Source organism: Gallus gallus, chromosome 10 (assembly GCF_016699485.2).
Source record: "Gallus gallus isolate bGalGal1 chromosome 10, bGalGal1.mat.broiler.GRCg7b, whole genome shotgun sequence".
Taxonomy (NCBI): Eukaryota; Metazoa; Chordata; class Aves; order Galliformes; family Phasianidae; genus Gallus; species Gallus gallus.
In genome coordinates, this window is record NC_052541.1 from 1,165,860 (window position 1) to 1,193,262 (window position 27,403).

Genomic DNA, 27,403 nt, shown 5'->3' on the forward strand with positions numbered 1-27,403 from the left:
GCCCTCCGGAGGGGGCGTGGCCAAACGCTCGAGGGGAAGGGGGCGGGGCGCGGAGCGCGGTGGGGGTCAGTCGGAGCGCGGCGGCGGAGGAGGGAGGAGGTGCGGAGCCGAGCGGACCCGAGCCTAGCCGGAGGCAGCCGAGGATGATAAACACCCAGGACAGGTGCGCGGCCTCGCCGGGCCCCTGCGCGCTCCTCGGGGAGCTGTAGGCTGCCGGAGGCGGGCGTTGGGCCCGAGGAGCTCCGGCGGGGTGGGCCCCGGCGGGCTGCGGCCTTCCCTCGGCTGAGGTGGGCGGGAGGCGGCGGCGGCGGCCGGGCGGCCCCCGCAATAGGGCCCGGCGCTCGGCCGTCCTGCGGTTAGCGGGGCTCTCCCTGCGTTCTCGGCCCCGGGAGGTCGGCACGGGGCTGGCGGTGCGGGCGGCCCCGCGCTGCCGATGGGGCTGTGTGGGGACGGCACCCGGCACCGGTCTTCAGCGCGAGAGAAGGAAGCGGCCCGACCCGGCACAGCGGGGCCCGGAGGTGCCGGCGGGCTGCAGGTGTGCAGCTGGAAGGTGAGCGGGTGTCCGCTGCGAAGTGACGCCCAGCGGCCGCCGCCGCTCTCCCGCCTCAGCCGCGGTGTGGGCACGGAGCTCTGTGCGTTGTTCAGCGAGAGGAGCCCGGTGGGCCCAGCGCCTTTTGCTCCAGCTTGCTCCTCCAGCAAGAAGAGGCTGCAGCGAATGGCAGCGCTGTGCCAGTTTGTGCTCTACATCGGTTATGTCGAGGCAGGAGGCTTTGTCGGGCTGTGGTGTGAAGTTCTTCGTGGGACCACAGTGTCGGGAATAAGGGAAAGTCCTTTGATTGGTGTCCCGTGCCGCCGTTAGGGCTCTTTGGTGGGAGATGAGGCAGCCCGCAGGTTGGGCGAGGCCAGGCCTGGAGGCTCAGCCCTTGAAGAAGGAGTCTTATGTTCTGCCTCCTGCATGTGCCAGAGGAAGCAAAACTGGGAAGTGGCCGGAGCTGCTTTACATGAAAACTGCTGCCTCTCTCTCCTTATTTTTTTTTTCCCCCCACAACTGCACTTCATTATCCAGCTTCTCGATGCATTGGCTGCAAGTTGGAGAGAGCTATCAATAGTACATTGTTAACTGGGGGATGAGGGAGGAGGGAAGGGAAAAACAAAGCTGCCAGCAGCTTTCTGGGGGTGGGGAATGGCACAGCAAAGTGCTTTGTCATGCCTCTCCACATCCACTACTACTGAATACACACTGGTCCATTGATGGCCCCAGTCATGACGTGCTGAGGGACTGTATTAACACAGAGTGCAACCGGGCGTGTGTGTGAGGGATTCTGCCCTCAGACATCTCCAGTGTGAGTGCCTCATGGCTCTTCCGGTGGGTTCAGCAGCCCGTTCTGCAAGCAGTATCTGCCGTAGGCCACGGCCACATGGGAACACTGCAGAAGAGCACTATCTAGCAAAACTGAAGGAGGAAATACGTGGAGGAAGAATACTTCTGTTTTCTTCGGAGAGATTGTTTTGGTATGGGGTACATAGCCAGGACTTTAGCCTGTGTCGTAACTGCATTTGCAAGTTATTTTTGGCACCCACAAGTGTTTTGGTTGTTTTCAACCTGCTGGCACGCGTTCCATACCCTGCATGCTGCTCAAGCCATTCAGGTGGTGTGGTGCACCGCAGCACTCCCTGGGTGCTGAGTTCTTGGAGCAGGGCTGCAGTGAAGAGCAGCACCACCTCACCTGAGAAGCTTCAGCACATCCAGCCAGATGTGGATGCTTGCATGGAGCCTGTCCCTTGCAGCCTCGCTCTGTTTTTTGGGAAGTTGTGATGGGGTGGTGTTCATGCAGCTCTGTGCTGGTGTGCTCCATCACGGTGGTGCTGGGCAAGGGCTGCTTTCTTTGTGTTGACTTTGCAGGCTCGGTTACAGGAATGCTGCTGCCTTGTCCGGAGGGCTTTTTTTGGTGCTGATAAAGGACATAATGCTCCAGAAGCAGAGTAACTTGCTTTTGTGAACATGCTGAAAGCTAGAGTAGGTGTTAAAGCCTGTGCACAGAGTGATCCTGAAGGTCCACTAGCAGGAGATGCAAGCAAACTTTGAGATCGCAAGGGGAACTTCTTCCACTTGTGTTAAGCTCATAAAAACCAACTTCAGGACAAAGTCTGTGAGGTGAGCTTGTAACAGATAGGATTGGGCTGAGAGACACTTGTGTGATGTTTCACACGCGTGTGGAAATGCCAGCTGGGATGTTGTGCAGTATGTTGGAGGTGTCTGAAGAGCCAGCCCTTTCACTCCTCCCTGTTTCGAAAACGTGAAACTTTAAACCTCCTCCTTCTGAGCCCTGTTGATCTATTTGTAGATATTTGTCTATAGAAAATGTGTGCTCATCTGGTCATGCGTTTCAGCCATCTGCTCCTGGCAGGCTTCCAGCTGTCCCTTATTAGCAAGGGGTTGCTCAGCACTCTCTCTGGGTTTGTGGCTACCAAAGCCCTCCTCTGCCTCCAGCAAAGCTCTGCCGTTCTCACAATGTGTGGACAGCAAGGTGGTTTAGTGCAGACCTGTAGGTGTGAAAGGTCCATGGGTACCCCTCCTGTGGGGACATAGAGGAGCAGGAATACAAGTGGCTTGGGGTGGGGAGCTGGAGCATTGGAAGCCTGATCCCTGCTAACTGCTATTCTCTTTTTTCTCTTGCAGTAGTATTTTACCTTTGAGTAACTGTCCCCAGCTGCAGTGCTGCAGGCACATCGTTCCGGGGCCTCTGTGGTGCTCCTGATGCCCCTCACCCACTGTCGAAGATCCCCGGTGGGCGAGGGGGTAGCAGGGATCCTTCTCTTTCAGCTCTGATTTATAAGGTAACATCTGTTGTCCAAATAATGACCTGTACCTGTGTTACAACTCTGCTTGCTTCCTCCTGGAAATAACCACAAATAACTCTGAGATAATATGTGGGGAAACAGTTAATTTTTTTTCAGCAACCCTGCCGGCAGCTCTGTCTTGCTTAAGTATCACTGGTTTCTTAATAAACTTTTATCAGAGGTGTGCAGCCAATAGCTGGTGAGCCCCGTTCCCGGAGGCTGTTCCAGCTGCTGCCTGCAGAGCAGCGCATGAAGGCAACTTCTCAAATGTTGTGCAAAGAGGGGAAATGGGAAGCAGAAAGGTGAAATGCAGAGGGAGAAGGGTTGGCAAGCTCTTTGTGCCCTGCTCCAGAAGGCAATGCTGTCCAGGCCTGGGAGCCACCTGAACTTTGTGGAAGCAGCAAGCTGCTCTCAAACTGCAACGTTCCTGTGTGCAGGGAGGGACAGGATCACAGTGGGTTTTTTTGCAGAGTTGCCTAGGAGTGCTGTGTCCCTCTCATTCTGTGGCCACCTGTGTTGTAAGGGATCTTTTTGGCTTCCATCTGGATTGACTCTTTGGTAGAATAACGGGTGTTAGTGCATCTTCTCTGTTACGTTACAGTGGCATGCATCTCTCGCCTTCTGGGACAAGGGCTGTTTTCCCACAGACCAGGCTGTAAAGTGCTATTGGATGAAGTTGCCTAAACTTATGCTAAGCTTGCAAATTCAGCAGCTCAGACAGCAATGTTGTCATAGGTGTTAGTCTTGATTTTAATTACCCTGTGGGAGGCAAGCAGACTTCATATGATGAAATGATGCAGGCCCTTTAAGGTCACAGCTACACAGTCTTCTCTGGAAATGCATGAGAGAATGCTCACTACTTTGCTGACAAAACCCAGTTTGCTACCAGAATCTTTAGGAACTGACCTGTTCCTTAGCACAGCTCATCCCAGAGCAGAGCAGGTTGTGTTTTTAAATTGTTTAGAGCAACTTCAAGTCCCACTTCAGATGTCGGTCACTGGGAGCCTGCCCTCTCTGCTGCTTGCTCAAGTCAATGGTGCTGCAGCGTGACATGGAAAGGCATCTGGACCCAAAAGCTTAAGCCCTTTTTCCAGCTGTATCAGCTGTTCTAGCTGAGGGGATGACCTTTCTGAATGAGCCTGCAGCACAGTGCTTGTACACAACAGCATTATAAATTAAGCAGCATGGCGCCCTGTAGCTGTTGGTGTTCTTGTGTTCAGACACTTAACACAAGAAGATCCTAACATCCTTCCTCCCTGTCCTGCCAGCACCTGGGGTTTTCCCCCCATCCTGCTTGGGATGTTTCAACAGTGTAACTGGGATGGGAAATCTTGCACTTAGTGAACTGTAACCAAGTGGAAGTTGATCCTTGCAGCTCAGCTGCCAAAAAGGAGCCTGGGGATGCAGAGCAGGCAGCTGGGGATAAAAGACAGAGTGGCAGGGGCAATTCTGCAGGGGTGAGTGAGTGAAAGCTGGATGCTTGTTGCACAAACAGGATTTTGCTTCAAGCATGTTCCAAACAATTCTGGGCTACTGCTTCCCAGGAACATCATCTCTCCTCAGGATGTTACTATTCTGATACACAGGAATAAAAAAAAAAAAAAAAAAAGAGATGGGCTGTATAAATGCAGTTCCCACAGAACCAGGGGAACTAGTTCTTTTAATCCATGTAAGTGGGAAACCTTGCTAGGTTCAGAGTTTGGAGAAGACTTTGAAAGTGCCTGACTTCTGCTTGCAGAAGGACCGGGAGTCTCTGGGAGCCCTTCCCTGCTGCTGCAGGCTTTGCAGATCTTCCCACACAAACCAATGCATATGCCACCCCCTCCCCTGCCTTTCTCCACTTTCTTCTCTTCTTGTTTATATGAAGTATGAGAAAAGCATCTGCAAGCTTCTCATACTTGAGAGATCTCCTCCAAAATGAAGAGGCTTTCTGCACACAGGAAAAACTGCAAAAGGTTCCCATGAAGTCACTGCTGAAAGGTGTGTGTAATCCCTTTGTTGTACTGTTTTGAAATGGACCTCTGTGGTGCTGAGACCTGACTCTTTCCACCAGCTCTATTGTGCCATGGTCAGGTGTCCCCTCTCCAGCTGCAGCTCTTGGTAGGTAGGCTTCTTGGTGCACTTGGCTTAAAACCATCACAGAACCCACAGACTTGTTTCAAGCTCAGCCAATACGTTTATTTCCTGCAGGATATTTATTCTGACCAAGTGTAAACTTGTTTTTCAGCACGCAGCTTTGTGCACTTGAAACAAACAGCAGCTTCCTCTGCTCTGGTGACCAGCGGCAGGCAGTTCCTGATTTACATGCGGAGCCGATGTCATGAGCATTAACATGCTCAGCAGCTTCTTTATTGGCACTGCAGCAAAACCAGGGGGTTTGGATGCTTGGATGTGTGGTGATAGGGGTTAAAACAGTGGGAAATAATGTGGAGGAGCCTGGAAGCCTTCTCAGAGGTCTTCCCTGCTGAGCCACTTCTTTCTGCAGTGCTTGCACTACTGAGGAAACATCCCCTGCCCTCCTGCTTGTGAGGAATACCATGGATCCAAACCATACTGCCTTTTCTTGGGTATGGGCATTACACTCAGAACTGCATAGGTGGAATATATTAATTAAAGATAAGAGGCTGAGGTGCTCTTCCTGCATCTCAGAGCTTGTAAGGCTTCATTGCCCTGATACAACAATTCAGCTGCAGTTGACAGCGTTACTCTGGGACCTAATGAATTTCTTCAGTCGTTTCGCTGGGGCTTTTCACAGCTAAATGTGGAAGTTATTATTGGGCAAGCCTGCTGCCTACGAAAACTGTCAGGAGAAGGAATGGCACTTAACCACAGAATTGTTTTCTAGGAACTGCTCAGCTGAATTTGAGGCAGGCTGCACGCTTGGCATCCTGCTTAGAGCTGTGTTAGGGGGGTGTGCATACATCTGTGGTCTCTGGAAAAGACCTTGCCACAGTCTTCAATCCATGTAGCTTCAGTCTGGTTTGGGATTCTCTCTGTGCTATCTTTTCCTCCCTTAATCCACTGCCGTACCAGCTGGCTGTGGGATCTGGGGAAGCAGTTTGTGGTCATCCCTTAAACAAAAAGACTGTGCTGGGGAGCAGGGTGACAAAAGTGGTCAGACTGCAGCAGCAGAAGCTGTTCTAGCATGTTGGTGTGGGCTTCAGGTGTCGCTCATGAACTGCCCTCCAAAACCTGAATGGCCCCTTGCTGCCCAGGTCTTGAGTATAGGGCAAATATGCAGAACTGTACTCATGTGAACAGGAAGATGCATTTAGAGCACTGCTCCAAGGCCTGAACGCTCATTGTGGTGTGTCCGTACCCTACAGTGCATTTCATGAGCTCTCCTCCCTCCCCTGTGCAGGATGAGAAGATCACTGTTAGCCAAGATGTCCCAGTGCATGAAGGGAAGCCTCATGTTGTCCACTTCCAGTACAAGGTCACAGAGGTGAAGACCTCCTCCTGGGATGCAGTGCTTTCAAATCAGAGCCTCTTTGTGGAAATCCCTGATGGGTTATTAGCTGATGGAAGCAAAGAAGGGTAAGTTTGGGGTCCCAGAGCTGTGCCTGTGGCGTTCTGCTTATGTTTATGATGTGTGGGGAGGTGAGCTGTACATACAGCAGCTCTGTTCCATGGTTTTACACCTGAAGTGTGTCCTTCACAGCTTGTCTTCAGAGATGCATATATGGGAGACTAGCAGGAGGATATTTTCTTCCCCTTGGTGGTCATTCAGGATGGGTTACTGTTTTTGGAGGCCCTGCGCTAATGAAAAATACTCAAGAAATGAGTGGAGTGATTCTTTGCATACTTTGTGGAACATTTTATTCTGCTGGCCAATTGGCAAGCTTCTTTTGGCAAGTATTTTCCTCTCTTCCAGTGGGGAAAAACTCCATTATATTGCTGTGCTCCTTCTCATCAGTAGGTGGTTCTGCTGTTGGGCTGCTGCCATGCAAGCTGCTGGCTCTGCCAGAGCCTCTGATTTTTCTCTGCTGGCAGAATAGGGCCGTGTTTTGTCCAGACAGCTCTGCTGTGGGAAGTCTGTGTAAGTGCAGCTTCCAGAGCAGCTACTCCCTGCCAAGCACATCACCGGAGATCTCTGGCGGGGAACGCCGTGGCGTAGATGTGGCTTTGCTGGATTCCTGTGCAGAGCCCTCTGAAGTCCTTCTAAACTTTAAGATGGGCTTCATCAGCAAATGAGACCAGTTCACTACAACAAAAGCCTCATCAGGCACCTTCGGCCTGTGCTGTTCCTGCTGCCTTGCGCTGGTCCCTGGGCTCTGAGTCTTGTTGAATGTCTGTGTAGTCCCTGCGGTCAGCCCCACATGTGCCCCTGATTCTTGGGCAGCCTTCACCTGCCCCACTCATTGTGGCTTCAAGCACGATTCTGCAGGCTTATTTTTAGCTAGGTAAAACAGCCAAGTAGAGGCTATAATTAAAGTAGTTCATTACCATATTAACAAAATCCTTGCAAATTTAATCTCCCTCAGTGTGCTCTGGTCTCGCTGACTGCTGTTTAATTAGATCTCAATTCGAGCCCTGTTTGTCACCGCGCTCACAGCCTGCATCGCAAATGGCGGTGGGGCGCTCCGGGGCTCAGTGCTGCTTTGTGCCCACCAGGAGGGGGCAAATAATTGGGGAGAGGAAGGAAGCTGGGTTCTGCTGTGCGGCTCCTCGGCTGTGCCAGCCAGGTGATGAGTTCAGGAAACGGCTTTGTGCGCTACGGGTCGTGTGCGTTGCCAGCAGAGGGAATGAATGCACACAGCTGCCACGTTCAGGTCCCCACCTCCAAAGGCTTTGGTGCACCACTGCTGGCTGGTGGGGCTGCGTGTTGGTGGGTGCTGGGGACTCGGCCTCAGGGTTGGACACGAAGGCAGGAAGCCCATTGTTTTGGCTCTTATTGTTCGCCGGGGGAGAGACATCTGTAAACAAGTCATCGTTCTGCCCGACAGCATCCAAGCCACGGATGGTGCTCAGTGGCTTCCTCAGGACAGCCCTTCCTATAGCTGATGTTCTTTTGTCTTCTTGCTCCTTGGCAGGTTATCAGCACTGCTGGAATTTGCTGAAGAAAAAATGAAAGTCAACTATGTCTTTATTTGCTTCAGAAAAAGCAGAGAAGATAGAGGTGAGAGCTTGGCCCTGCTGTGAGATTTACTCCTTAGATCTAAAGCAGTGCTGCTGAACCCACGCAGAAACTTGGTGTGTCCTGGGGCTTCATAGGGTGCTTTCTCCTGCAGGAATCCTTACATGTGCTGCTTTTTTTAAGTCTCCCTCCTGGGGGAGGAATGAAGGTATTTGCCACCAGCCTCTGTGATTTGGAGAGGTTAATACCCAGGACATGAACCCTGGTAGCTCGTTGCCCCGATGCCCTTCTGCTTTTTAAAGATCTCCCAGCACTTTTGCCCTTCCTAGGCCTGCAGGTAATCCTGCCTCGATGGGAGATGCTTATGGCTTAAGAGAGCTGCTTTAGGATCTAAAGATAGATGTGTTGGGTGAGCGATTAGAGCACGGAAGTTGGAGATTTGTGATGAGGTACAGAGCTATGGATGTGTCACTTCAGATCTCACTAGATGCGGGCTCGTAACCAAGCAAATCGCCATGGCAGGAGTAATTCAAGCCTTAATTCTAATTTTACTCTGCTACATCACAAGCTGTGCTGTACTCCCTAAAGCAGAGCATGCTATTACAGCTAAGCCACACTGAGCCCAGGAAGATGTCACTCCATGTTAGCATGCCAAAAATAATTTTCAACTGAACGAGTTCTTGCGTTTTGCCAACAGTGGCTGTGCGGGTGACCTCTATAGTGGAGGAGACACCTGATGCTGGGTTCTGCTTGCTTTTAAATTAATAAGGCATGAGGTGTTGCTGTTAAACCTGGCTGTGCCTGAAGGCCGGGCCGATGACCAGAGGGTGCCCTGGGCTGGGGATGGCTGTCCTGAGCAGAGCTGCAGCCCCCGAATAAATGCAGATCGAAAAGCATCAGCGTGCTGCAGGGTGGCTGCAGATCCCCATTGTGCTTAGGAGGGGTGTTCGTGGCTCCTAGGGTGCGGCAGGTGCAGAGGATGGCTCCTGGTGCTAACACACTTCCTTCTCTTTGGTAGCACCGCTCCTGAAGACCTTCAGCTTCTTGGGCTTTGAGATCGTGAGGCCTGGTCACCCCTCTGTCCCGTCGCGGCCAGATGTGATGTTCATGGTGTACCCCTTGGATCAGAACTCTTCCTCTGATGAAGAATAGCTGCAGCAGGGGACCCAAGCGTGACCTGAAAACGCTTTCGAGGGGAGAGAGGGTTACATCTCCTTTCTTGAGGAAAGGGAAAACAAGCTTCTGTTGGACTGAAACTGCATTTCTCATTGTTAGATTGGCCTGTGTATCCTCAGAGTTGACTATCTCATTGAAACGTGTTGCCTAGAGAACTATATATACACACATGTAATCACCAAATAGTAAATGGAAGATGTTTATCAACTGGCATAGGAGCTCCTGCCACGCGGCTGTGTGCTGTGCTAGCCTAGAGGCACCTTGTGTGGGCCCGCTTAGGGAGCACAGCAGTAGGTGCAGCATCATCAACCTGACTTCTCTCCATCAGTGTTGGTCTGTCCCCATCACCCGATGTGTGGCGTGCGCTCATCTGACCGACCACCTCTTGGTTTTCACTCAGACTCTTAAAAGTAAGGCATGTTTGGGGGTTAGACGTGTGGAGGAGGTGTGAGTTAACTTTAACACTACATTAAAACCCCTCTGCACCTCTGCTTTGGGGCAACCAATGCTGTTTTAACTGGTCTAACTTTTTTCATTTTTCTCTTTTTTTTTTAAAGAAAAACCACCCAGCTTTCTTTCCTCTTCCAGCTTTTGTTTAAGCAGTCTTACTCTGTTCAATGTTACCACTGCACTATCACCGCGTTCAATAAAAGGGGCATTCAGATTAATTTCACCCAGCTGAGGCTGCTTATTTGCAAGAGCTGAGCCTTCCTCATACTGCAGCGGTTCCTGTGGGGTGGAGGAGCGGTGGGAGCGCCATCCAGGGGCTGCGTCCCACCCGCATCTGTGATGGTGGGTCTTGTCCCAGGGCTGGGTGTGGGGCTGTTCTCACACCTGTCCTCCTGGCCAGGGGAGCAACGGTGCCCAGAGTGAGGTGCTTTCCTCTCCATCGCACCTATGCTCTCGTGGCTGAGCTGCCCTGCTGTGATGGGCTGCCTGCCTTCAGGGCCATATGCGCAGGGTGGACTGTGCCCCAAGATGTGTTGCTGGCACTCTCTGGCCTGGCTTCTGCATGTAGAGATGTCTGTGAGGGCTGTGTGTGCTCGCTGTCCTGTGGAGGATTTCATTAGAACAGAAGCTGAGCCATTCTGTAATTGTACTCAGTGTTTTCTGTCTAAGGGGAGAGAGGTGGGGCTGGGATATGAGCTGCTGTGCAGAAATCATCTTAAATTTTGTGTCTCTTTGCCCTTCTTCCCTTCCAGTGCGATGGAAGCAGGAGAGATGTGAGCTCAAGGGGTACGGCACAGAGGGCTGCCATCCCTTCCCAAGTCCCTGAGTGGAACGGACGACCCCAACCTCCTGGTTGGGGGAATGGCTGTGGTCCCTCCCTGCAGGCCGGGTGGTGGGGTGAGGAGTGGCTCCTGAGCTCGGTACTGCTGCACTTCCAACACACCCATCCCTTTATATAATTGCTGCCCATTAAAGCCTTAATTATGCCTGGTGCCTCTCAACAGCTGACCTTCCTGGAGAGTAGCAATCAGTTATCCCTTTAAGTGCATTTCTGGGGCTTTAAATGGCGTAGGGACGGGTCTCTGCCCTGGGCTATAGATCCGTGCACCGTGCTGGGCACCAGGGGCTGCCCACGGATCCCCCACCCCAACGCCCCGCAGCGCAGGGGAGCAGGGATGGGAAGAAGAAGCCACCCTCACAGGTTTGTGATTGTCTCTTAAAAAGATTTATTCTCTCTCCTTGCCCAAATGTACAAAGGCAAGAAGAGTACAGTTTGTATATATATATATTTATATATATATATATAAAAAACAAGGAACTTGGTAATAATGTACACTTTACAGAAGGGCAGAATCAGGAAGACTGAAATGAAACCCAACACAGCAACTCCAATGGAAACGAGAGCTATCAACACCAACGGCTCAGCCCCGCTCTGCTCCGCCTGCGGTCACTGACCCTACCGGGGCGGCCCTGGCCATGGGGTGACCCTGCAGCACCCCGGCCCCGCTGCCTCGTGGGGCGACCGCTGGAAGAGCAATGAGCCAACCTGGGAGGCGTCGGGGAGCGCCGCGCTGCCGGGCATCCCTCGGGCTGGGAAAGGTGGGAGAGCAGGGGGACGGGAAGAAAACAAAACCCAAAAACAACAGCTTTCAAACAATTGCTTTTTACAGTATGTACAGAGCATCCCGGTACAGCGGCCCTGGGGCCGGGGGTGCCCCGCGCACGCACAGCGGAGACGGCACTGCGGCCCCGGCCCGGGGGGATACGGTGGGGCCGAGGTAGCGCTGGCCGGGGGGCGGCAGGCGGGCAGAGGACCAGAAAGCCCCTGTCCTCGGGCACAGGGAGCGGCAGCAGCGACCTCGTGCCTCTGGGCAGAGCCTAAGTGTGCTTGTTCCTCGCGGAGCTCTGCCCACAGCCCCGGGGAAGCCGATGGGAGAGGGGAGGGTGCGAGGGGATCGGCACCCCCAGGGGCACGGCTCGGGGCCCAGGGGGAAGCCGTGGGGCCGGGCCGCACAAGGCACTGGGGAGAGACCCCGGCAGCGGGGCGGGTGGTGAGGGTCCCGCTGCCCAGCCCGGGGCGAGGGGCTGTGAGAGGTGTATGGGGGAGCTGTGGCCGACGGGGGCACCGAGACCGCCTGACCCCACGGCTGTAGCCACCCCGCCGCTCACCTCCCACAGCTCCCTGAGACTGTTGTAGTGCAGGGCTCGGCCCGGCCGTGGCCCCACGGGGGCGGGAGGCAGCGTCCCAGCCCCACCTCCCCATGCCCCGCGCTGCTCAGCCCCACGGCGAGGCCGCAAATTCATCCAGAGACCTCAGTGCTTCCGTTTCCTCTTCATATGCACCAGGTGGGCGATCCGCTCCCATCCCGAGCGCCGGAGCCCAGGAGAATAAATACTTCCGCAGGTGCTGGCTCGCCGCTCACCAAAGGGCTGTGGGGCTCAGTGTGTGTCCGACGGGGGGGAGAGGACAGTCTGCCTCAGACAGCGGCAGAACGTCCAGCAGAACAATCAACACCATTCAACTGATGTCTACAGGAGTCTCCGGCACGTCCCCATGTGAGCCTGTCACATGCCTGCTGCACAGCCCAGTCCCGGCGTCACGTCCTGCCGGAGCCAAGGGGTCAGCCCGCGCCCAGGGGCCGAGCCCAGCGCCCCGCGGCAGCCTTACCGTCCTCACCTGCGGGGCGGCGGGTAGAGGGAGGGCGCGGAGCCCTGCTGGCTGGCCACGATGGCCGTGGAGGACAGACCTGCGGGGAGAGGGGGTGTCAGCGGCCAGGCTGGGTGCAGGGCTCACGCTGCCCAGCACTCCCCGGGGTCCGCGGGGCTCTCACCTGTTGCATAGGGCAGGTTGTACTGCGCCGGCAGCAGCGAGTACCCGAGGTGGTGGTGGTGGTGGTGTGTGGAGAGCAGGCGCTGAGATGGTGAGGTCCGGGGCCGCTCTGCGCTCCTCTCCCCACCGCCAGCTCCTCCAATGCTGCTGCAGCTCCCGCTGCCCCCTACCACCCCGCAGCCGCCGCGGTCCCTCTCCTGAGTTGTCTTCTCGCTTATCTGTGGGGGAGAAAGCAGCAGGCACTGAGGGACGGGGGTACTCCAGCACACAGGGCTTCCCTCTACCAGGACTGCCCCGATGGCACAGCGTCCCCATCTCACTTACAGGGTGCCCTCGGTGCTCAGCAGAGCAAGGGGAAGGATGGTGAAAGCCACCAGCAGGTCTCAGCCCAGCAACTCCTCCCTGCCCCAGAGCAGGAGCTGCCTCAGAGCCCCCCACCCCCAGTTCCCCACTCAGAGAGGAGCCGTCTGGTGGCCCCACACTGCTGCAGGATGCAAACAACCCTTGCATCCTACCCTTCCACCCACCGGCTGCAGGGCTGAGTGCCTCCCTGGAGCAGCCCTGCATGAAGGTTTGGCTCATCCACCCCAAAAAGTTCTATGTTGCGGGATTACCCTACGACCCCAGACCTCCTACAGCGGGAGCTCCTCCAGGCTGCAGGCACCTCCTGGAAGCTCCCGGGAGCTGGGCAAAGCTCCTGACTCACCGTGGGCGATTTGCTCTTGTAGTGGCTGGCGTGCTGCTGCAGGATGTCCAGGGCCTTGGACTCGGAGCTGGACTTACAGCTGACACTGGGGCTGGCACGGGACTTGTCGCTGTCATCGCTCCCGGACGCCTTGCTCCCATAGGGCGAGAAGGAATAGCTGGAGGGAAGGTATGAGCCTGCGAGGGAAAGGCAGCACACAAGGCATGAGGAGGAGAGGTGTGCCGCTCTGCACCAAGCTGTGGCCACATTCCAGTGAATGTCCCAGCAGAGTGGCACTGAGACCCCAGCCATCGCTCCCCTGTGCCCACCCCCGGCTCCTGGAGCATGGTCACCAATATCACCATGGGATTGGGCCAGGACACAAGCACAGCTGCCCCTGAGATGGCCGTGGCTTCCTACCTGGGTAGTTCTGCATCATGACGGTGGGCATGGCCCGGTAGCTGGGGTGGTTGGGGTCGTACGACTGGCTGTAGGAGTAGCCGTGCATGTAGGGGATGTAGGACTGATGCTGCGTGAGGGGGGAGGACACGGGGACGTGGACACTGGGCCTGGGGTCCTTCCCCACCATGCGAGCCTCCTCAGTGGGGGTCAGTTTGCACTCGGAGCTGGTGCTCTCTTTCCCATCCTCCTTGGACACCACTTCTTTGCTTCGATTTCTCTCTTCCTTCAACTTTCTGTCCCGCTCCTCCTTCCACCGCTCATCCTCCGTCTTGATGTCTGAGTACTTTGCCGGGTAAACGTAGGTCCACATCCGGGGCTCTGCTTCCTGTGAGAACCACACCAACATCAGGGCAGCTGCCTCCCTCCAGCCCCGTCTGTCCCCAAACCACTGGGGACTGGGAAGAGAGCAGCTCAGCCGTCACCCCTTCCCCAGGCTCTCCATGTTCCCCTCGGTGGCCCCCAGCCAACATGGAAAATCATAGAGTCCCTTCACGATGGGAACAAGCCCTACACCGGAGGACAACGCGCGTTTTCTGCAGTGACAGCCCTGGGAAACCCATGGGGAAAGCCCACCAAGAGGGCAGTGGGCTGACTTTACCTGTCTGTACCAGAGCACGGGGTCCACCTCTGCTTGCCGGCCGCACTCGGAGCCACCCTTTGTCTCCACGGTCTCCTTGCCAAGGTGGCCGGCCTCGCTCAGCTTCACCTTTAGCCCCTCGGCCACCTGGCTGCCTGGAAGCTTGGACGAGTCCTCCAGCTTGGGGATGATGACGGATTTGGCCATGTCAGCACCTCCCTGCTCCTTGGCCTTGCTCAGCCCTGACTTGACAAGGTCGGTGAGGCTGGGGGCCTTGGTGAGCGTCGGGGGCATGGGCGGCTTTTGCTTCCACTCCTCCTTGAGAGCTTCCCTCTCCTTCATGCCAAGCTCTGCCTTCTTCTCCAGCCCTCTCTGCTGCTGCTGCTCCAGGCTCTGCCTCTGCTTCTGCTGCTCTTCGTATTGCTGCCGGTAGGCAGGGTTGGTGCTCAGCAGGTGAGCGTGGTAGCCCTGCTCGTTGTAGCCATAGGGCGGCACGTAGGCGTACTGGTTGTAGTAGAGGGACTGCATGTACATGTTGGGACGCTGCTGAATGACAGAGGGCTGCTGGCTGGAGCTGCCCAGCTCTGCCTTCTTCTCTTCAACGCCCTCGCTCTTCACCTTCACCTCCGGGTTCTCCTGCTCCTCATCCTTCTTCAGCTTCAAGGCTTGTGTCTCGGCCGCAGCCTGGCTGCTGGGGTTCAAGGGCCCCGGGCTTGCCTGAGGGTAGCCAGGGGAATAGTAGGTTTCGAAGCCTTGGTAATAGGGAGACTCTTTGCTCTGCGGTTGTGGGGGGAAAAGAGCTTTTTTGGCTCCATCCTTGACAAGCTGCTCTGGGTCCTTTGTCTTCACGCTCTCCAGCTTGCCCTCGCCATCCTCCCCAGCATCAGAGATGTCCGAGTAGGCTGGGCTGTTGGTTTTCACCGAGCTCGCCTCCGCCCCATTCTGGGTGACAACATGCAGCGGGGTCATGGGTTGGGCAGGGTTGGCATTTTCCAGCCTGCTGGCACCTCCGATGGAGGGGCTCGGGGCGTTGTCGGTGAAGCTGTAGATTTTATCTGCCTCAGCCTTGATGCTGGCAAGCCGACTCTGGTGTGGGTCAGAGGAGCCATTCAGCAGTCCCTCGCTTTTCGTCCCGAGATCGCTTGTTTCCCCTCGGAACGGGCTCTTCCCTTCCTCTGCCCTGCACACCTTGCCAGGAGTCAGAGGGTTTTCTACCTCCTTGGGCTCCTTCTTCTTCTTGTCCTTCTTCTTCTTCTCCTTGGAAGGGGTGAGGGCAGGGTTGACTGCGAAAGGCTCACCCATCACTGTCGGTTTGGGCTGGATGGGTTTGAGCTGGGGGCTGCTCGGCATGGTCTGGACCACCGTGGTGGTGAGGCCCGCAGAGGACCCGGGACTGGCCGCAGTGAGGGTGGCTGTCTGGAAGGTGTAAATAGGTTGTGGGGGAACGGCAGGGGCAATGGGTCTGGCAGACTTCAAGCTTTTGGAAGGCATCTTCTCCTGCTTAGCACCAGATGCCTTCTTGGACTTGTCTTTATCCACACACCTCTTCTCCAGCGCGTCAAAGCCGTCGTTGCTCGTTTCATCGGCCACCGAGGGACCATCCTCAGAGCCATCGTTGGACAGGGCACCGGGGTCAGTGTCTCCTTCCCCTGCCAGCTTCTTCTTGCAGGGGACCTTGGCGCTGAACTTGCTGGATGGGGAGGGACTATGGGGCTCCATCAAGCGGACCTTGGGGGTGGCTGAGCGCGCAGGCGAAAGTGAGCCCTTCTGTGACACAGTGGCACCATTGCAGCTCCCGACATCGGTGTGCAGGGAGGGCTCCTCGCCGTACTCGCTGTCCACGTCGGCCTCCAGCTTGCTGTCATCGTCTGTGTGTGCGTGGGCCTGGTGATACTTCAGCCCGTTGATGTGCTTGTACTTCTTATTACAGTTGGGGTGGGGACAGTCGATGAGGATGGGAGAGGGGCAGTTGCGGTCGAGGACAGTTGGCTCCACCTTGACTGCCGTGGGGGGCACGGCTGCCGAGCCCATCGAGTTCGTGCGAATGCGTTTGCTGCCCTTGGAGTCCTCTGAGCTGGAGTTGAGCTCCATGTCGGAGAGGGGTTTGCTCTTCCGCTTGGTGACGGATGAGGGACTGGCCTTCACGTCTTCCGCCGTGCCGCTGGGTGGTGTGCGGTGGTCCGAGGAGTTCTGGCTCCCGCGGCGCCCTTTGCTGTTGGCTCCCGCCCGGGTCTTGCTGCTGTTGCTGGTCCCTTTGCTGTCCGAGGTGGCGGCGGTCTCGTTCACGGGTGTGTTGCTGTTGGGACGCATGCGCTTACCTCGGCCCCGGCCGTTGCGCATCTCCAGGTCGCTGGTGGGAGAGTCGCAGAACCTGCAGAGAGGAGGACGGGGGGTTATTGTGTGATGGCCCCGCCGTGCTTCCATGTGTGGGTTTGAGCCCTGTGCCTGGGCGAGGCGGGCTGGGAGCCCCGGTGCTGCCCAACCCAGCCGTGTGCTTACCGGGGAGGTGCCCAGTCATGCTGCGTGCAGTCCAGCAGCGTCCCCACGTACGTCTTGTTCCTCCAGGTCACGTTGACCACCAGCATACCTGCAAGGCAAGGGGACAGGGTCACACGGGTGGGTTCCCTCTCTCTGCTTTCCCTGGGTACTGAGCAACAGGGGAAGGGGCATTTATGTCTGATGCTCTGGGATGGACAGAGGGCTCCCAGTGCATCTTGAGAGCCTGTGGTGGGGAAAGCAACCTGCACAGAGTAAGTGCCACAAAGCCTCCACTATGGCTGCAAACCCCATGTCCCCATGGAGGGGACATGACTGCCACTAGATGGCAAGCTGAGCCCAGTGTCCCGGCCATGCGGGCTCGGGGTGGTGATGGGGGCTGGGGCTTTGGGGAAAGCTTCATCTGCTGCTTTGCTTGGCTCCTGTGCTTCTTTCTCGGGGTCTTCTGCGGCATCTCGTGGCTCTCCCCATTGCTGCAAGTAGGGAAGGCCCAGCCTGCTCCCGGTTGGCAAGCCCACCCGATGCTAGCACCTTATGCAAGCTGTAACAGCTTCCATAAGCAAGCGACTGCACTACATACTCGGAGGCCATTAGTGGAGTGAAACTCAAGTGGGTATTTCCTTCCAGCAACGGACTGCTCTGATTACTGCATAACTAATTTGACCAGGAGCATAGTCCATCGCGCTGAGTGCATTTATCTGAGCAAGGTAAAACTTGGGAGATAGAAATCTCATTTACAAGGGCAGACGAGTGCAGCTAGATATACGGCCACACAGCCCTGGAAGATGGATGGAGCCCAGGGAGCTCACAACAGCTGTGCCTGAAGCACATTTGTAAATCTTGGGCCACGGCCTCACTCAGAAGGTGCCAGCAGCCAGCTGCAGGCTTTGGAAGGATAACGTCGGAAATGGAGAGACACTCACAGAGCTGTGGCCCCCGAGAGATGAAAGACAGAGTGCTGGCGCGGGCTGTTCCTTCCTCCCCGCACAGCAGCAAGCCCTCTGCCATGCTCCAGCCTATATTTAACCCGCTGCAACCAATCATCCCAAATCCCCTCCTAATCCGCCGCCAATAACCCAGGACAATTTAAAGCACAGGGATGGATGCTAAGCAGCTTTTTTCACCCGCTGTCCCCTGCGGGTGCTCTGGGATGCGAGGGCGAGCAGTGATGCCCTGCGCTCAGCATTGGAGGGCAATGTGTCACCGGTGTCTCAGCAGTCCCTTAGCCTCTGTCCTTGGCTGGAAAAGCCCTTGGAGGCAATGAGCTCTGCACCAGGCAGCCAAGCGCAGTGCTTTCTGTGCTCCCTGGGATGGCTGGAGCTGCAGCACCGTGCAGCCAACCCCACCTGCTTTCAGGGGAAGTACCACATGCTGATGTTGCTGCAGCGGGGTGCAGAGAAGGAGATGAATGGAGAGTGATGCTGCCAGGCTGCTCCTGAGGAAGGCAGCAGTGGTTTGGATGCAAGGTGCTGCATGGAGAGGAAACCCTGCAAGAGTGCGTGCAACCCTGCAGACAAAGAGGTGAGCGTGGCGGTGCAGAGCACCCTGCTGGCCAAACCCCCGCTTTGGAGCAGTTGGGCTGTCTTCCTCCAGAAATCAGTCTGAGGAGACCGGAGCTGGGCACCACAATGGGGTATCCGTCTGCTGGGACAGATCCAGGATGAAGCTTTGCGTGCGAGGAAGGTTTAATTTCCAGCGCAGCCAGCCCATTAGCTCCCTAATTAGAGCAGTGCTCAGCTCCCGGCCCTGCTGGCTCTCCCATACGGGCACAGACGGCTTCAGCTCCTTCTGCCTCTGATGTTCAAGGGCTGAACAAGTGCTCTATGGCATGCAGAGCATCCCCAGCCCCACAGAGATGCTGCCATCCAGAAGTTCCTATGCTCAACAGAACAGCGGAGGAGAGCTCTCCTTCCTTCCTGTTAACCTGTGGGCGCAGGAGCCCTCTGCGAGGCAATGGGACAACACCCAGGCGCATTCCCACCACAAATAACAGTCTGCCACAAACCACGGGATGGGATTCTTCTGCTAAATGCATCTTCCTGGAGAAGGGAGGCAGAGGAACCGACACCAAGCATACTCCCACAAAGCATGGCACAGCAGATTGCAGCTCAAGAGCCTCCTTGTAAACAAGCCCTCTATACCAGGCACGGCGGTTAGGGCGGCAGCCCAGCTGCTATCACCTAGGGCAGTGACGTACGCGCCTCAGGCAGTTCGATACCAGAAACAGTCCTGTCTGGAGCAGAATATTGCTCACCTGTTGATAAAACAGCCCTCATACAAAGCTGACAGATGCTGAAATAAACAGTGCTTTGAGAGTGATAAGCAGTGCATTAGCTCTGCTCGAGCTCCCTGCCTCCCTGCACTGTCAAGCATCCTGCCAGCCAATATTAGATCCGAAGCGGCCGCGCTGCGGGAGTACCAAGAAATTATGCATGATAAAGCCCCTCTCCTCTCCACCGGCGTGTGAGCAGCTGCCTCGCTCCCAGAGTCGCTGCTTCCCCAGCTGGGATGCATCAGGACAGCAGCACCCAAGAGGGGATGTCCCTTGCCCTGTGGTTTCCCTTGTGCCGTGCCATGCTGCTCGATGCTCTGAGGCTTTGAATCCCAAATGCTGTCTTGTTGGGGCTGCAAACAGCACCATTATGTGGTTCGGGTCCGGTCACCGCTCCGGGTGAGTGCAGCAAAGACATGCCACCCTGCTGGCAACACCGGTGAGCAGGATGGAGGAGAGCCGGGAGCTAATGAGGCAGCAAGCGGAGTGATGCTCTCCAGCATAATTAGATCAGTTAATAGTTCCTGCAGATCGAAATCACACCTAACAGAATTAGGGAAACTGCCAAGGCAGCTGCTCCTGAGTAGGGCATTTAACAAAGCACGTTCCCTGCACAAGATGGGCTCGGTGAAGGGGAATGGAGGTGTCACCATCGTGGCAGCGGGACAGCACAGAGAAGCAGTGGCTGCTGCTGGGTCAGAGGAGGAAGCTGGGTGTGACCGTGGGACGTGTCGGTCAAGGCAGGAGAACATCATGAGACTCACGGGAGCACCGTCGCAGCTGGGATGGCTCCACTTGTCCTTCTCAGGATGCAGGATTACTGGTGGGCCTTGGCTTTATGACGCCTTCACCCCAACTTCCTGGCCACGAGGACAACCCTAAGAGCATTTTCTACAAAAAGGGAGCCACGCTGCCTTCCTCTGCATAACCAAGCCCTTCCAAGCAAGGCTTCACAACCTCAGTTGCGAGGCAAACCCACTGGAAGAGGATGAATCCAAATATCCCTCTGCTCCGGGGCCGCTGGGGATGGACTCCAGCCATGCTCCAGCATGGCCCTCAACCCAGCACCATCGCCCCAGGAGCAAGATGCCAGGCAGGGCACCAGTGAGGTGCCTTCACCCCAAGCTTCCAGGTGCACAGAGCCAAGCACGCGGCGCGCTGCTGCTACGGGGGCCGACAGACGTGGCAGACTGGAAGCAACCAGGGGAAGTGGTGAGATTTGTATTCTGCGTGACAGGAGCGCAGGGCTCGCTGTAAAAGCCATCACTCCTGACAGCAGGAGCCAAGCGGCAGGCAGCAGAGGCAGGCAGAGAAGGATCTTTGCACAAGTTCATTGAATTACTGCCGACTAAAAATAGGCAAGCCGCAGGAACGGCAGCGCGCCTCTGAGGCAGGGGCTGAAGACAGAGCTGCACATCGAGGAGCGATGCGGATGGACAGGCGGACAGGCTGCAGAGCTTGGCTGGAGCAAAGTGGGAAAGCAGCAGCAGGGCTGCTTCCTCAGAGGATCGGAGCCCCGTGCAGCCATCAGCGCTCGCCCATCCTGTGAATGAGCAGAGCTCACTGCTTGTGCTTTGACCCCTCCCGGCTAAGCAAGGGGTCCGTTGGCTCCTCTGCCTCCTGTCACGATGGGGTGTTTGTTTCTCCAGCACACACCTCTTCTGATTCCCATTTTCCAAGAAATTCATGGAAGGTCCACCTCTCATCGCCACCGCCCCTGGGGATTTGACAGAAACCAGAGCCCTGGGGTATTACAGACTGCAACCTGGGGCCAATGGAATCATGTAGGACCCCAGACTTTGGTGGTGCTGCCGCCATGTGGTGCTCTCCCTGCTGGCTTCCCTATGCAGCCCTGGGGCAAGCAGAGCAGCAGCTGCATCCCAAGCGTAGCTGCACACCGCCATGTCCCTACCAGCCAAGACAAGGGTCCCCTGGGCCCGACTGCACAGCACACGGCATCCTCCCGCCTTGGGAGTGGCAGAAAGCACACACTCAGCTCCCTGCTGGCTCCGTTCAGATGGATTTTTCCACAGAGAGCAGAAGGGAACACGGGAGGGTGAGAGGTCGCACCCAGTCCTGGGTGCCCCATCCTCTGCCACCTCTGCACTCCCGGGCTCAGCTGAAGCTGAGACACAACTGCGAGGAGTTCACCTCAGGCCTCCAGAAGAAGAACCCTCCCATGTCCCCAAAGAGGCCGGAGGGAAGGCCGGGTTCCAGCACTCGCTGTGCTCTGCTGAGCCACCTATTCATCCCTGTGTTACTTGGCAGAGCCCCAACAGCAACTCAAACCCATCAAAGGGGCTGGGAAAGCAAAGCAAGCTGTGCGCAGATGAGACGAGCTCCAGCGGAAAAAGGTTCGATTGGCTTGGCAGGAGAGACGAGAGCCTGATCTCCTGTCGAGTCTATTTTGAAAGCTCCGCTGGGGTTTTTTAATCCAGCAGGAGATTGCTGCTGCCTCCCAGGGTTTGAGCGCTTTTGTGACAGACCTGAAGGTTGCCAAGCAGAAATGAAGTCAACTCTGTCGAGTTCCCGTTCAGGCTGGCGTGGCCTCTCCTCTGGCACCTCCAGGAGCAAGTCAGATCTTGCAGAAAGGCAGGGAAATGGCAGATGAGATTTTCGCCCACTGTCTGGGCGACGGGCTAATGCAGAGCGCGGGCTGACGCAAGTTTTGGCCTGCCATTCCCTCCACCGCGCAGCCCGCGAGCTGCTCCCACACAGCTCCTCCGTCCCGACCACCCAAATTGCAGCACAGAGCCCTGGAAGTGCCAAGGCACGGGGACAGAGGAAGAAAAGGATCACCACAACTCTTTGAACAGGAGTGCTGGAGAGCAGAAGGCCGCCACTTACCGTCCTCTGTCTCCTGCCAGACGATGCCCTCCAGGTTGACGCTGGTGCCGGGCTCGCAGGGCCCCAGGCACTCGGGCTCGGTGGCCAGCGCCACGTCGCAGGTGTTCACACCGACAGAGCGGGTGCGTACCATGATCTGCTCGCACGGCGACGAGATGTCGTTGTTGACCACGGGGACAAGGAGGTGCAAGGGCAGCACGGCGGGCGTGGAGACCGGAGATTCCATCTGCGGGGAAGGAGAAGCGTGTCGATCACAACAAGTACCAACAGGCAGCCGTGCTTTAGAGAGCCTCAAGCGCCTTCCAGACGGTTCAGTGCCCAACAGAGAACAGGACCTTGTCGGTCTCTCCCACCCTGGCATGCCTGTACCCACGTAACCCTCAAAAGCTTCGGAGGGCGTGGGTCCCTCTGCAGGAGAGATCTGCAGGAGCGGGTGCCAAGTTCCTTCCCCAACCACTTCTGCCGGTGCCATCGGGCCCAGTCAGCGTGCCTCTTGGCTACTGCTCTGATGCACAGCCACTCGATGGCTTTGGACCCGATGGCTCAGTAGAAAAAAATTACAGGCTTTTGCTCGACTGGCAGGACAGGCCCAACGAGCAGCAGGCTCTGTGCGCTCCCATGAAAACCAACATCCTCCTCCTCCCACATCCACCCCGTGACCATCCCAAGACACGCGTTCAGACCATAACCCCTTCTCCAAATATCAGCTCCAGATCCCAAACACCAACCATTTCGCCCTCCTTGTTCATGTCACAGGCAGAGCTGGGCTTGGAAAGCCAAGAGCCTGGCATGCCAGGTGTAAGCACCGCACAGATCCGCAGTGCTCTGGGGCTGGCTGTTCCTCCCCTGTTCGTCTCCTCTCGCATAGTATTCTATGATCTTGATAAGGCACCGAGCAGACTCAAAACAGAAGCAGGCTGAGAATCATCACCGAGTGCTGCCCTGGGTTTCGGTTTCAATCAGTTGAAGGTCTCTGGAGCATCCAGCCCTGCATCGAGACGTCCTGCACCGGGAGCTCACACCTTACAACTCCCTGTCCCACACACTACTGCACATCGGTGCATCCCATACACCTGAGCAAGGATGTTTGCTGTGAGCCTCTCCAAATTCTCAGCAATGCAAAGCATCTAAAAAAGCGTCCGGCACCCCACCAGTACGTGTCCTGTGGGACACCAGGAGGTTTTGTATAAGGACCTCACCCGTAGACAGCTCAGCCCTCTAAGCCCAGCCTGCACGTCTCAGTGACTGCAGGGATGAGATGCTCCAAGGAAGCAGCCAGGTCCTGGGGGGGCTCAAGGAAGCAAACTGCAACCACACACCAAGTGTTCCGAATCTGAGCGGGTCCACTGCAAGGAAAGCCGTGGTGAGGAGCAGGAGGGATGCTTGGCTTTGGGCTGCTTGTTTGTGCATGCAGGGGAGAGGAAGGGCACCTGTGGGTTTTGAAACTGTTCGGCTTCCTTCCACTTTGCAACAGAAACCACAGTGCAGCACAGGAGCGTTTAATTACAGTTCCAGCTCTGCTAATTATCACTCGGTCACATTTGTAATCTGCATTACGCCACAGTGCATAATAAGCAGCTCGCTGCGATCTGTCTAATAAGCGAGGAGGCTTTATGGGATTTCATATTTCACCCTGCACTGGAACAAACACAGCCTCATTTATCAGCCATCAGGAAAAGGGGCGGCTCGTCTGCTCCCACCAAGAGCTTGGGAGCAAAATGGGGCACGGGGAGCTGGGCATGGAGACATGGCTGAGCTGGAGGAAGAAGCGGGCAGATCAGCCCCTGAATTTCCCCCGCTGCACATCTCTTATCTTCTGGTGCTGCAGCCCTCCCTCCTCCTGCTTTATTGGGGTGAGGGGATGTGCCTGCAGGAGGCCGAGGGCAGCAGGGACCAGCGTGGGGTGGCACAGAATCAGGCCCCCGTGAGGCCTGCTGTGTGAAATAACAGCGTGCAGTGCTCCTATCCCACACACAGCGAGGCCCCAGTACCGCTGTGACCTTCCCTATGGGGCCGGGTGCTGCTGCCATTAGAGATGTGGCACCCAAGCTCCCGTTGAGGCACAAGGGCATTTAATTCTGCTCCTTGCCATGAGCTGTGGGATGCAGAGGCAGCATGTGTGCCCTCCAGCAGGAGCTGGGCAGGATGATGTTTCCTATGCTGCTGCCTCTGCAGCGAGCTCCCTACTGAAAGCCCTTTGTGTCCACGCAGAGGCTTTCCCATCACGAGGAACGTGCTCCCGCCGCCGCCGAGGACAGAGGTGGAACGCAGCCAAGGCTGGCGAGCAGCGGCAGCGCCTGGGAATGGCAGCTCTGCCATCACATTGTCAGCATGGGGATGCTAAGGGAGGAGAGGGCAGCACGTCAGTATTGCTGCTCTGACTGATGCCAACCTCTAAAGCACCTTGCTTCAGGCAGAGTCACGCCAGGACCAGCAGTTATGAATTTTCTCACTCATTCCCAATAATCTAAGTCATCCGGGCGTGAAATTCTGAGCGATGAAAGCCAACATGTGTGCCAAAAGCCTTGTGTTTGGGCGCTCTGATAGCGTCCGGCTCAGCCACCATGTCACCATCCCACAGCACACACTGTGAATGCCACCACCCTGGGGTGGGATAACCATGGGCAGCTCCACCCGGCAGCTTCGGTGGGTACCTCCAAGCCTGACAGCACAGCCTCCAGGTGCCCCTGCTCCGTGCTGGCTGACATCATGCCGAAGAGCAGTTGGGCTCATCTCAGTGCTGGCAGCACCTGGGGATCAAAGCAGGGACAGTACCCAGGACAGACGTGCTGGCACCCAGTCACCCGTTCCAGGCATTTACAGGATTATCAGAGCAGCTCTAGCAAAAGAAAGGTGTTTCGTATAGGAGAGGGGGCAGCAAAGAGCAGCAGCAGGGGACAGGTGTGTGAGGAGGAACGGGGAAGGAGAAATCCCAGACATCGATCTCCTGATGGAAGGATGCAAGTCTGAAAGACCTCAGTGCTGCAGCTCCTTGAAAGCACACCAACGGACACCATAAAACCCAGCTGAAGGACACAGGGCTCCAGGCAGCCGTGCCAGAGCCTGCCCCAAAACCCAAATCTGTACAACCTCAATGCATTTGGGACAAACTGGCTGAGAACTCCTGCAGGGCCTGTCCTTCTCAGAGGAGGCTTCTGAGCTCTGCTGCCTCAGGGAGGTCAGGAGGACACGCTGTCCTTACACCATCCTTTGGAGGTGGGGAGAACCCAACCATTCCCCATACACCTCCATCAGGATGAGCACCCACCGACCACAGCGCACGGCTGACATGAGGTGCCAGGGGCAGGCAGGCAGACGGAAAACAGCACGGCTCCGTATGCTCGGTTCGCCTTTCCTTCATCTTTCCCCCAAATTTTCCTACCTAGATCCTGATCTCCATGCTCAGCCCCCAGCAGCTCACACCATGGCACAGCCACAGAGCACACAGAGTGGCGTGTGAGCTGGGAGCATTAATTATTAAGTCACTTGATTAATTAATGATGCTCCTGCAAGCACAAAGTCCTGCACATTCAAAGTTCTTTGGAAAGCCGCGGCATTTATAGGACAACCAGAGGAGGCAGAGCTCCGGATCTGGGAACGGCTTTGGTGCAGAATGACTGCAGAAGCCGGGCACTAAGATGTGAGAGCTGGGTGCAGGAGGATGAACAGGACTGGCTCAGCACACCCAGAGCCCTCACCTGCCTCAGCCCCCGGGTACCCCAGCCAGGGATGTAGGGGAAATGCAGCAAACCCATCTGCCAGGTGCGGAGATGCAGAGTGCTGCACATGCTCGGCGTAGCTGGGTGTTCAGGGCTCCTGGAGAGGCTCCATTCCAGGGTGAGAGAGACGTATTTCAGATGCGATAAGCAGCAAAGTCTAGAAGGAGTTTCAGATCTATTTATCCCTCAGGCAAGAGGAGACATCTTCCTTCCATCTCTTTAATATTAAAGACCTGTTTTAGTATGATTTCCACGTCTTAGCCCTCGCAGGCTGCACGTTTAGGAAGCTGCCCGCTTGGCTCTTATCTCCTCTTCTTTGTAGGTTTTGCTCGAGTTGCCAGGAGAGATGCTCGTGGTTTGCAGTCACAAAGCCAGCTCTGTCTGACGGCTGATGGGGAGATTGCAGGCGGGGAGGCAGCGAGGAGCCAGCCAAAGAGCCAGCCAAAGCCCACGGTACGTGCCGGCAGGGCAGGCGGGGAGAAAGCATCCTGCATACCCCGCTTTGGGGAGGGGACCAACACCTTCCCTGCCACGGAGCTGCCCCACTGCACATCCAAGCAGTGCAGAAAAGCATCCTCAAGCGCCTGCTCCATCAGCTCCTCCGGACTGCAGCAAGCTTGGAGCTGAGATCCAAAAGGGATCGGAAATCCCCAGGGGTGGGAGCAGGGGGACGCCGACACCACCCAGCCCCAGGGCTTTCCTCCAACCCCAGGAAGGTTTCTACACTCTGACCTTGCAGTTCTCAGTCACCAAATCTCAGCTAGCGAGTTTTTGCCATGGAACAAAGCCCAGTGCTCAGGGCAAAACAGCAGCCTGAGTTACGCTTGAGCAAAATTTTTAGCTAGCATCCCTAAAACAAAGCAAAAGTGCTGTTAGAGAAAGCATCTGCTTCACTCCCCAGGGCTCTCCACGACACACACCGAGCTGCAAGGGACAGTTCCTCCCAAAAAAAACCACAGCAGGTTCAGTGCTGGTGGTTGGCAGGTTGGGCGTCCCATGCTGTTCAAGCCAATCCTTCTGGTCAGTTCTGCCCTTATCACGTAGGGACCCTATGGCACCACATCTCCCCGGCCCTACATGCTCATACCACAGCCTTTGGCTCCTAAACTGGGATTCTGTTCCAAATTCTGCTTCTTTGGATGTGGGGGAACCAGAAATACAAAGCCAAGAGCACTGGGACAGCAGATGCCCTCCTGAAAACAGCACTGCCGCAGCTGGATGCTGCGATCCCCAGAGAGAGGATTCCCTGTTATTCAGAGGATAGACCCCTGGCTTCGGCCTGAAGAGGAAAAAAAAAAACATTTCTGCCTCCAAATCCCTGCAGTAAACCCACCTGATCTCAAGCTCCTCCTCCTGAAAACACAGGCAGCGTCTGTACCCCTGTGCCACTACCCTGCCAACCTCAGCCATCCAAAAACATGTATAGCTGGATCCGCTGATCAAGGTTCCAGCTATCAGCGGCAGGAAATGCAGGGAAGGCTGTGTGGATGGGGTTCTTGCCTACAGTGGGGACCAGGGCTGGGAAGTGGGGTGCTGGCTGGGAGCAGTGGGTCAGAGGGATGCCCTGAGGGTGGGCAGGATGGCTGGGGGGTAGCTTTTGTCAAGCAGATGCAGGAGGAGATGCCATGGCGACTGCCAGAGCGTCACTGTGTTTTTGCACGGGGGCAAAAAGGGAGAGCTATGAGGCTGGAGAATGCTCTGGAGCATGGAGGTTGCAGCCACATCTTGTTTTAATTGCATCAGCAATCGCTAAGCAATTAATGGCAGGGAGGAGGAGGAGCAGGCCAGCAGGAGACAGAAAGGCACAGAGCAAGCGGGGGGAAACAATTTGCTCTTTCTTTGAGGAGAGCAGCACTATTTACATCCTCTGTGCCCCGCTCCCAGAGCACTTCTTGTGCCATACCCAGAGGACCAGCGCGGCTCACTGCCCTCCCAAAGCGGTCACTGCAGAACGCTGGCTCGGGGACGCAC

At 56.2% G+C, this 27,403-nt stretch overlaps 2 protein-coding genes across 8 annotated transcripts in view; one reads left to right on the plus strand and one right to left on the minus strand.

Annotated features, from left to right (window-relative positions):
• Positions 1-72: 72 nt before the first annotated feature.
• On the plus strand, positions 73-10,545 carry OAZ2 (ornithine decarboxylase antizyme 2). 2 transcript variants are annotated; one of them, NM_001142862.4, is given in 5 exon segments: positions 73-163; positions 2,681-2,838; positions 6,203-6,378; positions 7,875-7,960; positions 8,937-10,545. In NM_001142862.4, coding segments are annotated over 5 exon segments (573 nt in total). In that variant the 5' UTR covers positions 73-143; the 3' UTR covers positions 9,071-10,545.
• A 201-nt stretch (positions 10,546-10,746) lies between these two features.
• The window catches only part of ZNF609 (zinc finger protein 609), a 36,767-nt gene continuing 20,110 nt past the window's right edge, over positions 10,747-27,403 (minus strand). For 5 of the 6 annotated variants that reach the window (XM_015278863.4, XM_015278862.4, XM_046898992.1 and 2 more), the window contains exons 3-10: positions 21,714-21,939; positions 16,598-16,685; positions 14,120-16,469; positions 13,480-13,846; positions 13,081-13,256; positions 12,376-12,592; positions 12,222-12,291; positions 10,747-12,148 (exon numbers count right to left, since the gene is read on the minus strand). In XM_015278863.4, coding sequence (XP_015134349.2) covers positions 12,142-12,148; positions 12,222-12,291; positions 12,376-12,592; positions 13,081-13,256; positions 13,480-13,846; positions 14,120-16,469; positions 16,598-16,685; positions 21,714-21,939 — 3,501 coding nt within the window. In that variant the 3' untranslated portion in view covers positions 10,747-12,141. Of the gene's footprint in view, positions 12,292-12,375; positions 12,593-13,080; positions 13,257-13,479; positions 13,847-14,119; positions 16,470-16,597; positions 16,686-21,713; positions 21,940-27,403 lie in introns of all 6 variants that reach the window. The other variant, NM_001397242.1, reaches the window with a different exon arrangement.